Source organism: Phyllobates terribilis, unplaced genomic scaffold, assembly GCF_046119375.1.
Source record: "Phyllobates terribilis strain yellow unplaced genomic scaffold, ASM4611937v1 Scaffold_1__5_contigs__length_1240528914, whole genome shotgun sequence".
Lineage (NCBI taxonomy): Eukaryota > Metazoa > Chordata > Amphibia > Anura > Dendrobatidae > Phyllobates > Phyllobates terribilis.
Window position 1 is genome coordinate 58,338,654 of NW_027362761.1, and position 19,215 is coordinate 58,357,868.

General features: G+C 44.2%; 1 protein-coding gene across 3 annotated transcripts in view; it reads right to left on the reverse strand.

Annotated features, from left to right (window-relative positions):
• Nucleotides 1-19,215, reverse strand: part of RNF38 (ring finger protein 38) — a 344,651-nt gene that overhangs the window by 9,326 nt on the left and 316,110 nt on the right. For all 3 annotated transcript variants that reach the window (XM_073662472.1, XM_073662465.1, XM_073662480.1), the window contains 5 exons: nt 17,598-17,808; nt 13,511-13,678; nt 2,574-2,744; nt 1,940-2,101; nt 721-827 (listed from right to left, as the gene is read on the reverse strand). In XM_073662472.1, the coding sequence (XP_073518573.1) occupies nt 721-827; nt 1,940-2,101; nt 2,574-2,744; nt 13,511-13,678; nt 17,598-17,808 (819 nt within the window). The remainder of the gene's footprint in view (nt 1-720; nt 828-1,939; nt 2,102-2,573; nt 2,745-13,510; nt 13,679-17,597; nt 17,809-19,215) is intronic.

Consider the following 19,215-nt stretch of genomic DNA (forward strand, 5'->3'; position numbering starts at 1 on the left):
TGCCCATACTGTTGAGCAAACCCAAAAAATGACTATTGGAAAAACAAAAAAAAAATATAGTGAAAAAATTGATGCAAAAGCCATGATTTTAATGCAAAAATAAAAAAAAATATTTAAAATTCAAGCTTAGTAAAAGAAAAAAAGAAAGTAAGAAAAGAAATAAACTCTTAGTGTGTGTGCGCACGATCAGTATTGGCTTGCAGAAATTTCTGCACCTCTTGGCAGCAAAAACGCTGCGGAAATTCCATAGCGTTTTTTGCCATGCGTTTTTTCTAATGCATTGTATAGGAAAAATGCAGGCAAAAAATGCAAAAAGAATGGACATGCTGCTCTTTAATGCACATGAAATTCAGGAACAATACTGATCATGTGCATAGATCTTGCAACATCTCATAGAAAGTGCTGGGATAAGGTTTGCAAGGCATTTTTGGGGTCAATTCCACGCGGATTTACTGCATCAAAAACGCACATAGCCTTACACTGGACAGCAAAATTAGCTCACTGATGAATTCTCAGTTAACCCATTTGAGATACCAATAACAGTGCAATCGATGCTATTAGAAGATAAACTGCACAATTTATTTAATCCTCTTGCATAAAATTATTTTTAGCCTAAAACATATGCATTTAAGAAGGAAAAAAATCTCTAAGCTAAAACAGATTTTGAAAATGTTATCCAAGCAATGCGCCTTTTCATCTTGTGGTACATGAAATACTTACAGAACATAAGGTAAAAGGCTTGGATGGTAAGGTGGTGGTGGTATTGGCTGTTGTGATCGATATCTGCTACGACCAGTTAGTCTTCGAGGCATAAATGGAGGGTATGGCTGAAAACATGCAAATAAAATATAGGATTTATAAATTGCTATGAAATATAACTAAATCTATCAAGATCACTCAGAAGTTTATTACTGGCATGAATGTTAGGCAAGCATCATTGCACATCTAGGATCACAAGTGTGGCCGCTGACTCCAGCAGCCTTATGTGGAGAGGTTACTGTCCATATTAACCATTAGGGTGGTTGTTTGTACTGAGAAGGCAATTCTTCTTATACATACAGCGTAGACATGTCCCACACAAAGAGGACGGGGGATTGTGAGCTGTGTTAAGCCTGGGCTACAAGGACTTTTGTAGTCAATTGCTGCAGTCTAGAGATGTACACATGCTTGTGGACTGCAGCTGTCACCAGGAAGCCTATACGGGCAAGTCCTGACTTACAAACATCCAGCTTATCTATGACCCCTAGTAACAAACATCAGATGTATTTTTTTTTTTTTAAAAAAAAAATTTTAAACCCCAATCTTCACCTCTCCGGATATCATTTAGTTCCCTTTTTTCTGTTGATGCGTTCCACATCTCTGTTCTCTTCACTATAGACCAGGACTTCCGATCACATCTAGGTTGAAGCTCACGCTGCTTCATAAGGTCACATTGTCGTTGCAACCTTATGACGCGCAATAAGGTCTGACCTGGACGCAGTTGGGAATCTTGGCCTACAGTGAGGGGGGCCGAACATGAGGCGAAATCGAAGAGTGGAAAAAAAAAGGACAGGGTGGCAAGCAGTGGAGCAGCAGGGCACACCTCTGTCCATGTGCTGCATCTCCAAGACTTCCGACAGCATCCAGATGCCACTATTCGTCATAAGGTCGCAGTGTTCACTTTGCCACCTTGTGCCACGCAGTAAATACAGAGGTCTGGACGCGGCGTCAAGTCCTTGTCTATAATGAAAAGGCCAGAGATGTGGCGTGCGATGGTGGAAGGAGGAGAACCTGATTGTGGGTGGCAATCAGCGTGGTGGCCACCGGTGAGTATTTTTTTTTTCCCGGGCCCTGTTGCAACTTACATTCTGTAGCTTGTTTGTAACCCGGGGACTACCTGTATCAACTAAGGTTACAACAGGACTTTGTAAAAGTAAGGTAATCAGAAACATTTACTTACAACTCCAAAGGAAACCTCCTGGTGCAAAGGATCGTGGGTTATGAACTGTAATGGCGCAGAGGGTTGTAATGTGGGTGCATGAGCAGACGGAGGATATGTAAATCCTCCTACAGGTAGATGTTCACCCAACAGCTCTACTTCGTTCTCTATCCTCTGCAGAGGCTGCAAAACCGAACAAAAAAATAAACATATTTAGCAATAACAAAATTATAACATTTTAAGCAAACATTCACAAACAGAACATAATCCAATACATAATGGATGCTTGCAAAACGCTAGTTATAGACAGGAATAATACAGAGTTCTTTATTTTACCAAGAAATATTTGCATTCAAACTAAAATTAAGGTAGAAAAATTTCTACAGGTTTGGATCACACCAACACTACTTTAGATTTTAGTTTTGTTCATAAAAAAGGTAGCATGATATTGTTTGGCAATAACATTGTTTATACAAGAAAAATAAAAAATAAAGTGTTTCAATCACTATTCGTACAAGCTGGAAGTTTACTGTACCCCTTAACATAACTCTGATTTTATGGCTTTTCACAAGGCGCACTACAATTATGGAGCTATGGGCAGATTTTTTTTTCCTGCTGTGACAGAGGCATCAGTGAATTTTAGAACTTTGCTTACCGATCGAGACTGTTGTGTCTGGAAGGGCACAAATTGGCCAGGAGGGGGCAGATGTGCATGGTGATGTGGAGAAAGGTGCGGTGGATGTAACAGGAATGGGTCACTGGAAATAAGGGGAGGGAAAGCAGCATAGGGAACTGGTAAATGTTGAACGGAGCAAGCCTGAAGCATCTGTAAACAGAGAAAAATATAGTTAACAGTATTCAATGTGAGCTGAACAAAGAGTCAAGAATGTTACATTGCTAGGCATTCAGAATTCTAGCTACATTTTCAAAAATTCAATATATTAAAGAGACCCTCCACCCTGGCACTGAAAAGTGACTATACCTACCTTAGAGGCCTCCAATTTCATTCACAACTGAGACAGCATTCTGGTCCTACTGCATCCAAGATAGCTGCCGCAGTGGGAAAGGACAGAGTGATACCTGTACTATGGCACCGGAAAGGCAGGCGAGGCGTCGCTGAGACTAATCACTGCTCCCTATATCACTACGGCAGTCATCCTGGATGCAAAAGGACTGGAACCACAGTCTCAACATTAGGCCACGGCCCCACTATCGGTATTCTGTCAGTATTTTTCTCAGGAATGGGAGCCAAAACCAGGAGTGGGTGATAAATGCAGAATTGGTGACTTGTTTCTATTATACAATTCCTCTGATTGTTCCTCACCTGGTTTCACTCCTGAGAAATACTGACCACATACTGATAGTGGGGCCGTGGCCTTAGAAGAAGCGGGAGGCAAAGAGCAGAAGGTAGGATGACGATACATACATTAGACTAGATTAGGGAAGAAGGAAAAAAAATATATATAGAAAAGTTCACAGGACATGAATATTTTTTCAAGGAATGTATAAAATAATATATACAGACACACAAACTTTTTCCACATTACACCCACAAACCTAAATATATTTTATTGGGATTTTACATTATCTACCAACACAAAGTAGCAAGTATTTGTAAAGGAAATTATACATTGTTTTCGAATTTAAAAAAAAATTAAATCTGAAAGTTGTGATGTGCATTTGTACTCCTAAATAAAATCCTCAGTGACCAATTGCCTCCAGAAGTCACATAAATAGTAAATGGAGCCCCACCTGTGTGTAATTTATTCTCAGTATAACTACAGCTGTTCTGTGAAGGCCTCAGGGGTTTGTCTGAACATTAAGGATCAAACAGCATCATGAAAACCAAGGAACACACCAAACAGGTCAGAGATAAAGTTGTGGAGAAGAGTAAAGCAGGGTTAGGTTATAAAAAAATAGCCCAAGCTCTGAACATGTCATGAAGCACGGTTCTCCCATTTTTGGATGATGAATTGGAGTATGGTACAACTGCAAATTACCAAGACATGGTCATCCAGATAAACTGACATCCCAAGCAAGGAGAGCACCAATTAGAGAAGCAGCCAAGAGGCCCAAGGTCACTCTCAGCTAGGAGAATCTGTCCACAGTCCACAACTATTAAACCACAGTCACACGTTCAGTATTGGGTCAGTATTTTACATAAGTATTTGTAAGCCAAAACCAGGAGTGGAATAATCAGAGGAAAACTAATAGGAACATGTGCACCACTTCAGTACTTATCACTTACCCAGGGTTTTGGCTTACAAATACTGATGTCAAATACTAACCAAATAATGAAAGTGTGAATGTGGCTTTAGTTGTATACTCCACAAATCTGGCCTTTATGCAAGAGTGGCAAGAAGAAAGAAATTTTTGAAAGCAAGCTATAATAAAACCCGAACTTTTTGAGCTAAATGCAAAACGCTGTGTGTGGCGAGAAATTAACATCATCAAACATGGTGGTGGGTGAATCATTCTCTGGGGATGTTTTTATTCAGCAGGGACATTGAAGCGGGTCACATATTCATGTGTGTGAATTGCCCAGTCACAGCCCAGACCTAACTTCCATTGAGAATCTGGGGCAAGACTTGAAAATGTGGGTTCACAGACTCCTCCATCCAATCTCACTGAGCTAGAGTTAGTTTGCAAAGAAGAATGGGCAAAAAGTTCAGCCTCTAGATGTACAAAGCTATTCAAGACATACCCCAAAAGACTTGCAGCAGTATCTGCTATGAAAGTTGGGGCTTTCAAAGTATTGACTCGTGGAGTGGGGGTTGGGGTAACACAAATGCATGTCACAAGTTTCAGATACTTTTTAAAACCATGCATCATTTCCTGTATACTTCACAAATACCTACTACTTTGTGTTGGCATATCACATAAAAACCCCAAAAAATACACTTAAGTTTGTGGATGTAATGTGGAGAAGTATAGTACACTGCTCAAAAAAATAAAGGGAACACTCATAACTAGTGTTGAGCGATACCTTCCGATATCAGGAAATATCGTATCGGATTGGATCGGGCCGATACCCAAAAAGTATCGGATATCGCCGATTCCGATACCGGAAACCAATGCAAGTCAATGGGACACAAATATCGGAATGAAAATAAACCCTTTCTTTCCTTGTAGGTTAATTCTACATGAAGTAAAACAACTAAGAATAATGTAGAATGACATGAAAAGCCGGCAATTCATCAGCGGCATACACCGGTACCCGACAATTTACAACAGAAAGAATAGAGCTTCACACATAGATTAGATAGATAGAAACATGTCAGTCACATATATATGAAGTACAGTGACAGTGTTGCTTACTGTACTTGTCATTTAGTGTAAAGGATTTATTAAAAAAAATATTAGTGTTTTCGTGCACCGTCTCTTTAAAAAAGCCGGCCGGCAATTCAGCATCTGTACCCGACAATTTATAACAGACAGAATAGAGCTTCACACATAGATTAGATAGATAGAAACATGTCAGTCACATATATAAGAAGTACAGTGACAGTGTTGCTTACAGAACTTGTCATTTAGTGTAAAGGATTTATTTAAAAAAATAATAGTGTTTTCATGCACCGTCTCTTTAAGAAAGCCGGCCGGCAACTCAGCATCTGTACCCGACAATTTAGAATAGAAGGAATAGAGAATCACACATAGATTAGATAGATAAAAACATGTCAGTCACATATATATGAAGTACAGTGACAGTGTTGATTACTGTACTTGTCATTTAGTGTTAAAATAAAGGATTTATTTAAAAAAAAATTGGCGTGGGGTTCCCCTTAATTTTAGGCTCTAGCGGAGGTTAAGCAGACAGCTGGGGCAAATGTTTGAAGCCTGGGAAGGGGGTAATACCCACGGAGCTTCCCAGGCTACTAATATCAGCCCCCAGCTGAATACCTAGCCTTTACTAGCTATTAAAATGGGGGACCCCCCAAAAAAAATGACGTGGGGTCCCCCCTAATTTAATAGCTAGCACAGGCTAGGCAGACAGCTGGGGGCCGATATTAATAGCCCAGGAAGGGTGCCATGAATATTGGCCCCCTCCCAGGCTAGAAACACCAGCCGTCAGCCGCCCCAGAAATGGCGCATCCATAGGATGCGCCAATTCTGGCACTTAGCCTCGCTCTTCCACGCTGCCCTGGTGCGGTGGCAGGGGGTAATAGGGTTGGGGTTGATGTCAGCTTATAATGCCAGCTGACATCAAGCCCAGGTTAGTAATGGAGAGGCGTCTATAAGACACCCCCATTACTAACCCCATAGTCAAAGTTAAAAGAAAACACAAACACCCAGAGTAAAGTCCTTTAATTGAAATAAAGACACAATTCTTTATTGTTCTAAATTAAACCATACTTACCATCACGCCCATTCCAGCTGAAGCCAACGATCTCCTGCAATAAAAGAAAAATAATAAAGCAACCTCATCCTTACCTTTCGATGGTTCCCAGGACAGCTCCAGCTCTGCTACATCGAGATGACAGGCTGGACCGCAGCAGAAAGCTGCCATCCAGCCTGTCATCCCGCGGACACTGAGAAGCGCAGGCATGCTTGCGCTCCTCAGTGTCTCTCTGTGACGTCATCCAGATGAGCCGAGTTCATGTCCAATGAACTCAGCTCACCTCATGCACGTCACTGACAGCGTGGGAAAATTCTCCTGCACTCAGCGCTTCAGCGTGAGAATTCTCCCACGCTGTCAGTGACATACATGAGGTGAGGTCATGTCCAATGAACTCAGCTCACCTCATGCACGTCACTGACAGCGTGGGAAAATTCTCACGCTGAAGTGCTGAGTGCAGGAGAATTTTCCCACGCTGTCAGTGACGTACATGAAGTGAGCGGAGTTCATTGGACATGACCTCGGCTCATCTGGATGCCGTCACAGCCAGACACTGAGGAGTGGAAGTATGCCTGCGCTTCTCAGTGTCTGCGGGATGACAGGCTGGATGGCAGCGTTCTGCTGCGGTCCAGCCTGTCATCTCGATGTAGCAGAGCTGAAGCTGTCATGGGAACCATGGAAAGGTAAGGATGAGGTTGCTTTATTATTTTACTTTTATTGCAGGAGATCGTTGGCTTCAGCTGGAATGGGCGTGGTGGTAAGTATGGTTTAATTTAGAACAATAAAGAATTGTGTGTTTATTTCAATTAAAGGACTTTTTTCTGGGTGTTGTGTTTTTTTAAATACTTTACTAGAAATTCATGGTGGTCATGTCTAATATTGGCGTGACCCCATGAATTTTGGGCTTAGGGCCAGCTGATAATGCCAAGCTGGCCTTAACCCCTTTATTACCCAGTGAGCCACCGCACCAGGGCCCTGGATGAGTTGGGTACAGCGCCAGAAGATGGCGCTTCTATGAACGCGCCATTTTCTGGGGCGGCTGCGGACTGCAATTTGCAGCGGGGGTGGCCCAGAAAGCTTGGGTCTCCCTGCGCTGCGGATTCCAGCCCCCAGCTGCCTAGTTGTATCTGGCTGGGCACAAAAATAGGGCGAAGCCCCACGCATTTTTTTTTAAAATTATTTCATGAAATTCATGGAATAATTAAGAAAAAAAGGGCTTCCCTATATTGTTGTGTCCAACCAGGTACAAATAGGCAGCTGGTGGTTGGGGGCAGCCCATTCCTGCCTGCTGTACCTGGCTGGACACAAATATAGTGCGAAGCCCCACGTCAATTTTTTTTTAATTATTTCATGAAATAATTTTTTTAAAAAAGGGCTTCCCTATATTGTTGTGTCCGGCCAGGTACAAATAGGCAGCTGGTGGTTGGGGGCAGCCTGTTCCTGCCTGCTGTACCTGGCTGGACACAAATATAGGGCGAAGCCCCACGTCAATTTTTTTTAAAATAAGTCCTTTATTTTAACACTAAATGACATTTGAGGAGTTAATAAAGATGCAGTCCCTAAATTATTATTTATTTTTTAATTAATTTTTCCCAAAACTTTTGACGTGGGCTTCGCCATATTTTTGTATGCCAGCCAGGTACAGCATCCAGCTTCTATGAACGCGCCATTTTCCGGGGTGGCTGCGCACTGCAATTTTCAGCGGGGGGAGGGGGGGGGCAGAAAGCTTGGGCCTCCCTGCGCTGCAGATTCCATCCCCCAGCTGCCTAGTTGTACCTGGCTGGACACAAAAATAGGGAGAAGCTTCACGTATTTTTTTTTTTTAATTATTTCATGAAATTCATGAAATAATTAAGAAAAAAAGGGCTTCCCTATATTGTTGTGTCCAACCAGGTACAAATAGGCAGCTGGTGGTTGGGGGCAGCCCGTTCCTGCCTGCTGTACCTGGCTGGACACAAATATAGTGCGAAGCCCCACGTCAATTTTTTTTAAATCATTTCAGGAAATTCATGAAATAATTTAAAAAAATTGATGTGGGGCTTCGCCCTATATTTGTGTCCAGTCAGGTACAGCAGGCAGGAACGGGCTGCCCCCAACCACCAGCAGCCTATTTGTACCTAGCCGGACACAACAATATAGGGAAGCCCTTTTTTTCTGAATTATTCCATGAATTTCATGAATTTAAAAAAAAAAAAACGTGGAGCTTCGCCCTATTTTTGTGTCCAGCCAGGTACAACTAGGCAGCTGGGGGCTGGAATCTGCAGCGCAGGGAGGCCCAAGCTTTCTGGGCCCCACCCGCTGCAAATTGCAGTCCGCAGCCGCCCCGGAAAATGGCGCGTTCATAGAAGCGCCATCTTCTGGCGCTGTACCCAACTCATCCAGGGCCCTGATGCGGTGGCTCACTGGGTAATAAAGGGGTTAAGGCCAGCTTGGCATTATCAGCTGGCCCTAAGCCCGAAATTCATGGGGTCACGCCAATATTAGACATGACCACCATGAATTTCTAGTAAAGTATTTAAAAAAAACACAAACACCCAGAAAAAAGTCCTTTAATTGAAATAAACACACAATTCTTTATTGTTCTAAATTAAACCATACTTACCATCACGCCCATTCCAGCTGAAGCCAACGATCTCCTGCAATAAAAGAAAAATAATAAAGCAACCTCATCCTTACCTTTCCATGGCTCCCACGACGGCTCCAGCTCTGCTACATCGAGATGACAGGCTGGACCGCAGCAGAACGCTGCCATCCAGCCTGTCATCCCGCAGACACTGAGAAGCGCAGGCATACTTCCACTCCTCAGTGTCTGGCTGTGACGGCATCCAGATGAGCCGACAATGAACTCGGCTCACCTCATGTACGTCACTGACAGCGTGGGAGAATTCTCCTGCACTCAGCGCTTCAGCGTGAGAATTTTCCCACGCTGTCAGTGACGTGCATGAGGTGAGGTCATGTCCCATGAACTCGGCGCACCTCATGCACGTCACTGACAGCGTGGGAGAATTCTCACGCTGAAGCGCTGAGTGCAGGAGAATTTTCCCACGCTGTCAGTGACGTGCATGAGGTGAGCTGAGTTCATTGGACATGACCTCGGCTCATCTGGATGACGTCACAGAAAGACACTGAGGAGCGCAAGCATGCCTGCGCTTCTCAGTGTCCGCGGGATGACAGGCTGGATGGCAGCGTTCTGCTGCGGTCCAGCCTGTCATCTCGATGTAGCAGAGCTGAAGCTGTCCTGGGAACCATGGAAAGGTAAGGATGAGGTTGCTTTATTATTTTACTTTTATTGCAGGAGATCGTTGGCTTCAGCTGGAATGGGTGTCGCGGTAAGTATGGTTTAATTTAGAACAATAAAGAATTGTGTCTTTATTTCAATTAAAGGACTTTTTTCTGGGTGTTTGTGTTTTTTTTAAATACTTTACTAGAAATTCATGGCGGTCATGTCTAATATTGGCGTGACCCCATGAATTTCGGGCTTAGGGCCAGCTGATAATGCCAAGCTGGCCTTAACCCCTTTATTACCCAGTGAGCCACCGCACCAGGGCCCTGGATGAGTTGGGTACAGCGCCAGAAGATGGCGCTTCTATGAACGCGCCATTTTCCGGGGCGGCTGCGGACTGCAATTTGCAGCCGGTGGGACCCAGAAAGCTTGGGTCTCCCTGCGCTGCAGATTCCAGCCCCCAGCTGCCTAGTTGTACCTGGCTGGACACAAAAATAGGGCGAAGCGCCACACATTTTTTTTTTTAATTATTTCATGAAATTCATGGAATAATTAAGAAAAAAAGGGCTTCCCTATATTGTTGTGTCCGGCTAGGTACAAATAGGCAGCTGGTGGTTGGGGGCAGCCCGTTCCTGCCTGCTGTACCTGGCTGGACACAATTATAGGGCGAAGCCCCACATAATTTTTTTTTAATTATTTCATGAATTTCCTGAAATAATTAAAAAAAAATTGACGTGGGGCTTCACACTATATTTGTGTCCAGCCAGGTACAGCAGGCAGGAACGGGCTGCCCCCAACCACCAGCTGCCTATTTGTACCTAGCCGGACACAACAATATAGGGAAGCCCTTTTTTTCTTAATTATTCCATGAATTTCATGAAATAATTAAAAAAAAAAAAACGTGGAGCTTCTCCCTATTTTTGTGTCCAGCCAGGTACAACTAGGCAGCTGGGGGATGGAATCTGCAGCGCAGGGAGGCCCAAGCTTTTTGCCCTCCCCCCCCCCCCCCGCTGAAAATTGCAGTCCGCGGCCGCCCCGGAAAATGGCGCGTTCATAGAAGCTGGATGCTGTACCTGGCTGGCATACAAAAATATGGCGAAGCCCACGTCAAAAGTTTTGGGAAAAATTTATTAAAAAATAAATAATAATTTAGGGACTGCATCTTTATTAAGTCCTCAAATGTCATTTAGTGTTAAAATAAAGGATTTATTTAAAAAAAAAATGGCGTGGGATCCCCCATAATTTTAGTCTCTAGCGGAGGTTAAGCAGACGGCTGGGGCAGATGTTTGAAGCCTGGGAAGGGGGTAAAACCCACGGAGCTTCCCAGGCTACTAATATCAGCCCCCAGCTGAATACCTAGCCTTTACTAGCTATTAAAATGGGGGACCCCCCAAAAAAAAATGACGTGGGGTCCCCTCTATTTTAATAGCTAGCAAAGGCTAGGCAGACAGCTGGGGGCTGATATTAATAGCTCAGGAAGGGTGCCATGAATATTGGCCCCCTCCCAGGCTAGAAACACCAGCCGTCAGCCGCCCCAGAAATGGCGCATCCATAGGATGCGCCAATTCTGGCACTTAGCCTCGCTCTTCCACGCTGCCCTGGTGCGGTGGCAGGGGGTAATAGTGGTGGGGTTCATGTCAGCGCCAGCTGCCATGAAGCCCAGGTTAGTAATGATGGCCGTCTATATGACACCCCCATTACTAACCTACAAAGTGTTAAAAAGAAAAAACACACTACACCCAGAAAAAAATAATTTATTTGAAATAAAACACCATTTTATTTAATTCTTAGTTTACTAAAAAAATAATAGTTACCTGTCCACGTTCCTGCGCTGATCTCCCATGCACAGCTGTCACATCTGGAGATGGTGACAGCTGTGCATGGCTGCTGTAAGCTCACGCTGCCGGGAACACGTCCGCTCCCGGCAGCGGGAGCCACTGACTGAGGTCACCGGAGTGCATTCAGGCAGCGCAGCTCCGGAGACCTCCTTTACGGCAGTGCTGTACCGTGGGAATTTCTCACGATACAGCAGTGCCGTAAAGGAGCTAACCGGAGCAGCGCTGCCTGAACTCCGGTGAACCCTTACGGCCCCGTCATTCTAGCGGCGGCAGCGGTTCAGAGCGGTCACATTCTATGTGGCTGCTCTGAACTGGAGATCTTCGTGGGACACTCGTGGACTACTACGGAGGGGTAAGGATAAGGTTGTGGTTTATTATTTTATATTTTATTACAGGAGATCGATGGCTTCGGGGAATTAGGTGTCTAGGTGAGTATAGGTGTAGTTTTTTATTTTTTACTTTATTTTAGGTGGCGATCGGCGGGGACAGGTAATGTATGAACTAATTTCTTTTAGGTAACCACTGGCCACCAATGACATGTATTTAACATTTATTGGGGACACAGTAGGGCAATTTAAATAGCAGGATCAGGCTGATGGGAACTACTGCTCCCATCGAGCTGATCCTGCTGGCAGGAGTGGACGGGGGACAGACATAGGCCGATGGGAGTAGTAGTGTCACATCGGCCTATGTCTGCCCGCACACACACACCCCGCACACACACACCCCGCACACACACACCCCGCACACACACACCCCGCACACACACACCCCGCACACACACACCCCGCACACACACACCCCGCACACACACACCCCGCACACACACACCCCGCACACACACCCCGCACACATCGCACACACACCCCGCACACATCGCACACACACCCCGCACACACACTAATCATGACGGGTCTGGGAGGTGAGGCTGACCTGTGCGGCCGTGGGAAAGTTGATGTGAGTTCATGCAGTGAAGCATGAACTCACATGAACCCTCTGAGGGCACCGCGGCTACTTCAAATGAACAGCTGATCGGCATCACCTGATACCTCAGCTGTTCATTTGAAATAACCGGCGGGAAAGCGCAGCACAGAACGGGAAAGCCGGCGGTGAAGTCTTTTCACTGCCGGCTTCCCCGCCCGGGTCCTTCGCTCCTTGGTGCTGCGCTCCCCGCCCGGTCCTAATTTACGATCGGGATGGGAGGTGGCGAGGGGAGCGGAGGATCGGGGTGGGAGGCTGCGGGGAAGCAGTATGGGGCTGCGTGATTGTTTAAAAGCCGGCGGCTTTTTACCGCGCGCCGGCTTTTAAACAATCAGGAGAATTCTCCCACGCTGGGATGGCATTCTGATGACAAGCTGGATCGCAGCTGAGCGCTGCCATCCAGCTTGTCATCCTTCAGAGACACTGCAGAGCGCAGGCATTATGGGAACTTCCGATTCCGGTATTCGATATTATAAAAGTATCGGAATTAAGTATCGGAATTCCGATACAGTGAATATCGGCCGATACCCGATATTTCAGTATCGGAATGCTCAACACTACTCATAACACATCCTAGATCTGAATGAATGAAATATTCTCATTGAATACTTTGTTCTGTACAAAGTTGAATGTGCTGACAACAAAATCACACAAAAATCATCAATGGAAATCAAATTTATTAACCAATGGAGGCCTGGATTTGGAGTCACCCCCAAAATTAAAGTGGAAAAACACATCACACACACCTTAGTTACATGGACGTTTTTAAACAATCTTTTTCACATATCTTAGGTAACATGAAACTGGTTTGATTAAAAGTACTATACTGCTGGATTTTAGTGTATTACACAGCTCCAATAAAGTCCTGCATCAGGAGAAAAAAGGTGGGAGCCCTGGGGGCCTGACAACATGATGGCACCCTGCAACTGAGTCACAGGTAGGGGCTCCCTACTGTCTAGCCACTTAAAGTCATGGTTACAATTAACCACAGCATCAAGGGATTACATTTTCAGGTGGGTATTGGCTTTTTAACCCTGGCAACGCACTGTGTATGGAGTGGGCTCAGCTGCTAAGTACACCAGATACACTGGCGCTCAACATGTGACTTGCATATATGTCACATGCAAGCTGGTCAATCGTTTATATCTACAGCAGAAGGCCTGGCTGCTTATGTAGGACCAAAATCCATATTAATGTAGGAGTGCTTCACTTACTGGAGGAGGCACGCTGCAGACTGGTAAGTGCTGTCCACTGAAGACCACAGAACAGCCTGGAACCTGTTGTGCACTGCAAGCAGGTATGTGCTGTCCTGTACAAAGAGGGATTCCATGTGGTGCAACCGTTGTGACAGTGTATGAAACCGGAACTGTGCCCTGGTGAATCTGGAGGTGAAAAAGAGTACACAAGCAGCAATAAATAAGTTATGAAAATAAGGAAAGCACATAAAATTACACAGGAAGAGATGGATAAAGAAAAAGAGACAAGCCGCCTGTACAATTAGCATCCTCATTTCTCAGTTGTCCTGGTAAATTCGGAACCTTCTATTCACTCTTTACAGGTAGACACTGATCCCTTGTGCTGTTTTTGGTAGGCAAGAGTGAGCTCATCTGGCAGGAAAAAATACCTAGAGATCATCCAAAGCCAGGTATCAAATTACAAGTTCTGAAGCTGAAGAGTACCCATGATCCAATCTGTGGCCGCCCCTTTTATTTAACAACACAATGGACAGCCGGGCAGGAAGGAGGGGTGAATGTTAATTAGTAAAGTCACCAATTAAGAAAATGCTGAAAAGTGTCATTCATGGTCTAAGGAAACCAACTTTTGCTAAATTCCCACAACACTCTGCAGCCCCTCTCATCGGAAAAGCGCAGGATCTCCAAGATTGCACACTTTGAACTAAACTGTTACATCTATTACCGAGAGGTTACTGAACGGTAACCGTTAGAATGAAATCTCAGTAAAGGATAATCATTTTAATTCTATTGCGCCAACACAAGCTGCAGAACTTTACAAGTCAGAGCGGACAGAGTAAAAAGTATACGCCATTATCCAGAAAAACATTACTCAACAATACAGACGAGAGGCGTGAGGGCCCTGCTTGCAGGTTTACAATCTATGGGGAAATAGGGGAGCCACAAAAGGTAAATGGTAAAAAGTGCTCGTCATGTATGGTCCAGCCATCAGTATAATAAGTAGGGGTATTCAAATAAAGCTACATGAACCTGTCATCAGCCAGTATCCAAGTACAGATACAAAGTGCTACTGAGTGCATGGAGGGTGTGGGAAGTAGATGATAGTTAGGACTAGTTTCTGGGGAAAGTTAGGAAAAGAGAACAAGGAACAGTTATATTAATGAGAGGAGGTCATAGGTCAGTCAAAAAAGATGTGTGTTTAGAGCACAATTAAAACCATGTATACTTGGAATTAACTAGAATGTCTGGGGTAGTGCATTCCAGAGAACTTGAGCTACACAAGAGAAGGTTTGGAGACAAAGCGTGAGGTCCGGATTATAGAAGATATTACTCTTAGATCATCAACAGAACAAAGAGCATGGGTGTGTGTGTGTGGTATACATATTAGGAGATATAGGGCGGTGCAGAACTGTGGAGAGATTTGTGGGCGAAATTGATAAGCTTATATTGGACTCTGAAGAAGAAGGGAAACCAGTGCAATGACTGGCACAGGATGGAGGCATCAGTGAAGTGGTTGAACAGAAATAGGACTAGGCTGCTGTATCCAAAATAGACTTGAGAGGGGAAAGCTTAGTAAGAAAGATGAATTAGTAGAAAGTTGAAGCAGTCCAGGTGATAATGATTCAGAGCAACAATAAGAGATTTTATGTAGTCGAAGGCAAGAAAAGGACAGATGCTTGAGATGTCTTTGAGGTGTAGGTGACATGAGCAATCGAGTGATTGGATAGAAGAAAAAAAGCTCCAAGTCAAATATAATTCCAAGACAGAGCATGCAGCTTGGGAGATAAGGTAGAACCACCAACAGAAATAGCAATTTTGAGTTTAAGAAGATTAGTTGAGGGAGGAAACACAAGAAGTTCAGTTTTGGACAGATTCAGTTTCAGATAGAGGGAATGCATGATGTTAAAGAAAGCAGACAGACAATCCCTGGTATTTTAAAGTGCTGCACGTATGATGTCTGGAGAAGGTATGTAAATAGGTGTCATCAGCAATGGCACTGAAAACTAAATCAGCTGATGGTTTGTGGAGGCGGAGTACAGTGAAAAGAGAAGGAGGATCTAGAACTGAACCCTGAGGAACGCCAAGAAGAAGAGGAGCCAGCAAAAGATACAGTGAAGGAGAAATCAGAGAGGTAGGAGGAGAACCAAGAGAGAACAGTATCCTTGAGGCCGATTGAATGGAGAATAGTGAGGAGGAGGAGCTGTTGGTCCACAGTATCAACTGCTGCAGAGAGATCCAGGGGAATCAGAAGGGAGTAGTGACCATTAGCACATGTGCCCACAATGCAGAAATGCTCAGGATTTTTTCCTGAGCGTTTCTGCATCTCCCTGGCAGAAAAAAACGCATGTGGATTGTACATACGTTTTCCTGCCAGGGACAAGCATAAGTGAAGCGTTCTTCACATGCATTTCTGCATGCAGGTTATCAAGCGCTTTTCCAAGCGATTTTAGCATCACTTGGAAAGTGCTTGACAACTTGGTCAGACTATATAAATCCATGCAACTGGCATGGATTTATATATAGTGTGACCACAAAGAATGTAAAAAAATAAATCTATACTTACCTTCCGATGGCCCCCGCAGTCTTGCTTCGCTCCGTCCTGGCTTGCCGGCAGCTCGCGGTACACTACACTGAAGGACCTGCTGTCACATGACGATGACGTCAGCGCAGGTCCTTCAGTCCATTGCGATCTGGCCATCAGAAGGTAAATATCATATTTATTTATTTTTTTACATGTTCGATGGTACCTGGGTCCGGAGGAGAGTCTCCTGTCCTCCAGACCTGCGTACCATCCGCACATTGAAACGCATGGATTCCGCATCTACAGATGCAGTGATGCGGAATCCAAGCGATTCAATGCAAGTCAATGGCGGCGAAAACGCCGCACTTCCGCAAAATAGTTGGTAGTGCTGCGTTTTTTTCCGCAATGATAATCCACAGTGGAAATTTCCGCAGCATGTGCACAGCACATGCGGATTATCATTGGGGAACATGGCAGACCTTCTACCATGCGTTTAAGCGTTTCTGCCGCTGCGGAAACGCTTAAAAAACGCATCGTGGGCACACAGCCTTACAATTAGCTGTTATCCAAGTCTTTTTAATGATCTACTAAAGGACAGTTTCAGTAGAGTGTAAAGAGCTGAAGCAGGATTGTAAAAAGAGTTATCTGAAAGATAGCGGATGAGATGAGAGTAGTCCGTTCCAGGAGTTAAGAGAAAAAGGTGAGATTAGAGACAGATCTGTAGTCTGCAGAGCAGTTCTAAAACATAGCAGTTTTAGTTCAAAGTGCAAAATCTGGGTTAACATGTGAGATCTCAATCTTTCCCTGTGAGAGTGGCCACAGTGGGTTGTGGGATCCCACAACCTTGAAGTGCAGACCAAATAGCTGTTACTAAGCCACGTCCTTTAGGGAGACATTAGCGACACTTCCCAGCATTTTTTTTTAAATGGGTGATTTTACCAATTACAGGGGAGGTCCAAAAGTATGACCCATTTTAATCCTAAATGCCAATTTAATAATCTAATCACTTTTCTACTTTGAATTAAAAATTCCCTACCGATCCTACTCTAGATAAAAGCTTTTAACTACTTACTCTGATGACACAGTTTGAGAATCCCAGTGAATGCTGGGATAGTCAAAGAAACAGTCATCAGGGGGCAGAGGAGCAGACACTGCTGCCTCTGCCCCCTCCCTGAAACTAAGAGTCATTAGTGACGTCAGTTTCAGAGGCTGGGCTAGTCCCTGCTCTACTGAGAATGCATCAATTGTCAATTCTGATGTATGCTCAACAGATTCTGTCACCAACGCTGCAATACTGTCACCCCAGCAGTAGATCCTGCCACTGTGCAATACAAACAGTGACAGTGCGCTCATTTGCCAGCTCTGAGCAGAAGTAATGAGCCGGCAAGAGAGCGCACTGTGAGCAGTGACCAGCGCCGACCCAGCAAGTGACAATACTTTTTATAATAAGAATAATATTATACACGTCTTTATTTTTTTTTCTCTCTCAAGGTGATTTCAAGGGAGTTTCTAGAGCGAAAAGTAAACACCTAGTGGAAAAATAGCACATAGCATTATTAGAGGTCTAAATTAGAAGAAATCTCATACCTGTTCATGAATGTCAACCATCACAGCATTTTGCTGTTGTGGATGCGCAGCTGGGTGGAGCAAACGTGGAGATACATTCGGTGGGTGGAAAGCCCTAGGTTCTTCTACTGCCGGTTGCTGACCATAGGAAAGGTGATAATTTTCATCTTGGCTAATGGAATTGTGACGAGAAATTCTATCCCTTCTTCCTCTTTGTCGCCTGACCGGAGGGCTATTCAAATACAGAAATCGTTTCAGATTATAGTAACACAACATAAAACAAGTAACAAGTGATCTTACACAAGTAATGTTTCGGCTGTCAATATTTCCCTGTATTTCTGTTATGCTCTCTCCCCCTTTAGTATATAACTATAATGGCTGTTTAACGGTAATGTGGACTGTCCTATTTAGATGGTATCAGCAACTCTTAGCTATACCCAGACAGCAGATGTTATGGAAAGAAGAATTAGGCATGTTGGATTTCAATATGCCGATTATATAACCATCTATCTCCAGGAGGGGTAACCCTTCTGCACGATTATTTCCTAAAATGCTGGACAGGTGCAACCTTTCCCATAATGAAGCAAGTAGGACACAATAGCTTATCTTGTTGCTTTGTGCAGGTAGACAAGATTAATGTTGTATTCGATCATAAGTTTACCTAGTCAAAGTGAAAGGGATCATGTTTCGACCTGTGGTGCATAAACCCTGCTGGAAGTACAAGAATTAAAGATGGTCATAAACTAGGGAGTTTTGATTGTCAAAAAGGCAGATTTAGACCCCTTTTTGCTTCCGAAATTTCGAACATGGGTGAGCACAAATGATGGCTGGAGATCAGTCAGTTCAGATATTGAAGAGAAATTTATTCTACATGACAGATGTGTATCCCATGAATAGAACTTTAGCCATGGAAACAGCTTTTAGTAAAACGACTGATCAGCAAGTTGCAGCTTAAATGTATGGCAAAGGTGTTTAGAAATAGCCATCCGAAATGCAGTGTATAACCAGCTTACAGGGAACCTGACATGTTAAAAAACACTATTAACCTGCAGATATGGGGTTAATCATGCTCTAAAGCCATGCAGCCACCGCACTGAAATCCTGGCTACCAGGAGGAAATGAACTGTATTCCTCCAGGTAGCTTCATGCTTTCAGTCATAGAGGCGCGGCTTCAGTCACTGCTCAGTACATATTGAGCTGCAACTGTAACTGCGCCCCGGCACTGACTGACAGCCAGCTCCGTACTGATGCACTGCTGAGCATGGGTGTAGGTCAGTGCAGGGGCATGGTTACTGCCATCGCTCATTGAGCAGTGACTGAAGCCACACCGGTCACAACTCTAACTTAAAGTCAGAGACTGCCAGGAGGAATATAGTTCATTTCCTCCCAGCAGCCAGGCTCCCAGTGCTGCAGCCACATGGCTTAAGAATACTATCAACCTGCAGGTTATCACCATATCTGCAGGTTAATAGAGTTTTTTCACATGACAAGCTCCCTTTAAAGGGAACCTGTCATCTAGTCATATAATTTATGCTGCCTGAACCGGTCATCCCAAAAAAAAAAAAAAAAAAGGAAACAAATAGGGTTTACCCGAGCTGCTGGTAGGTCAATATGTGCATACATATTGTATACAGTTTAC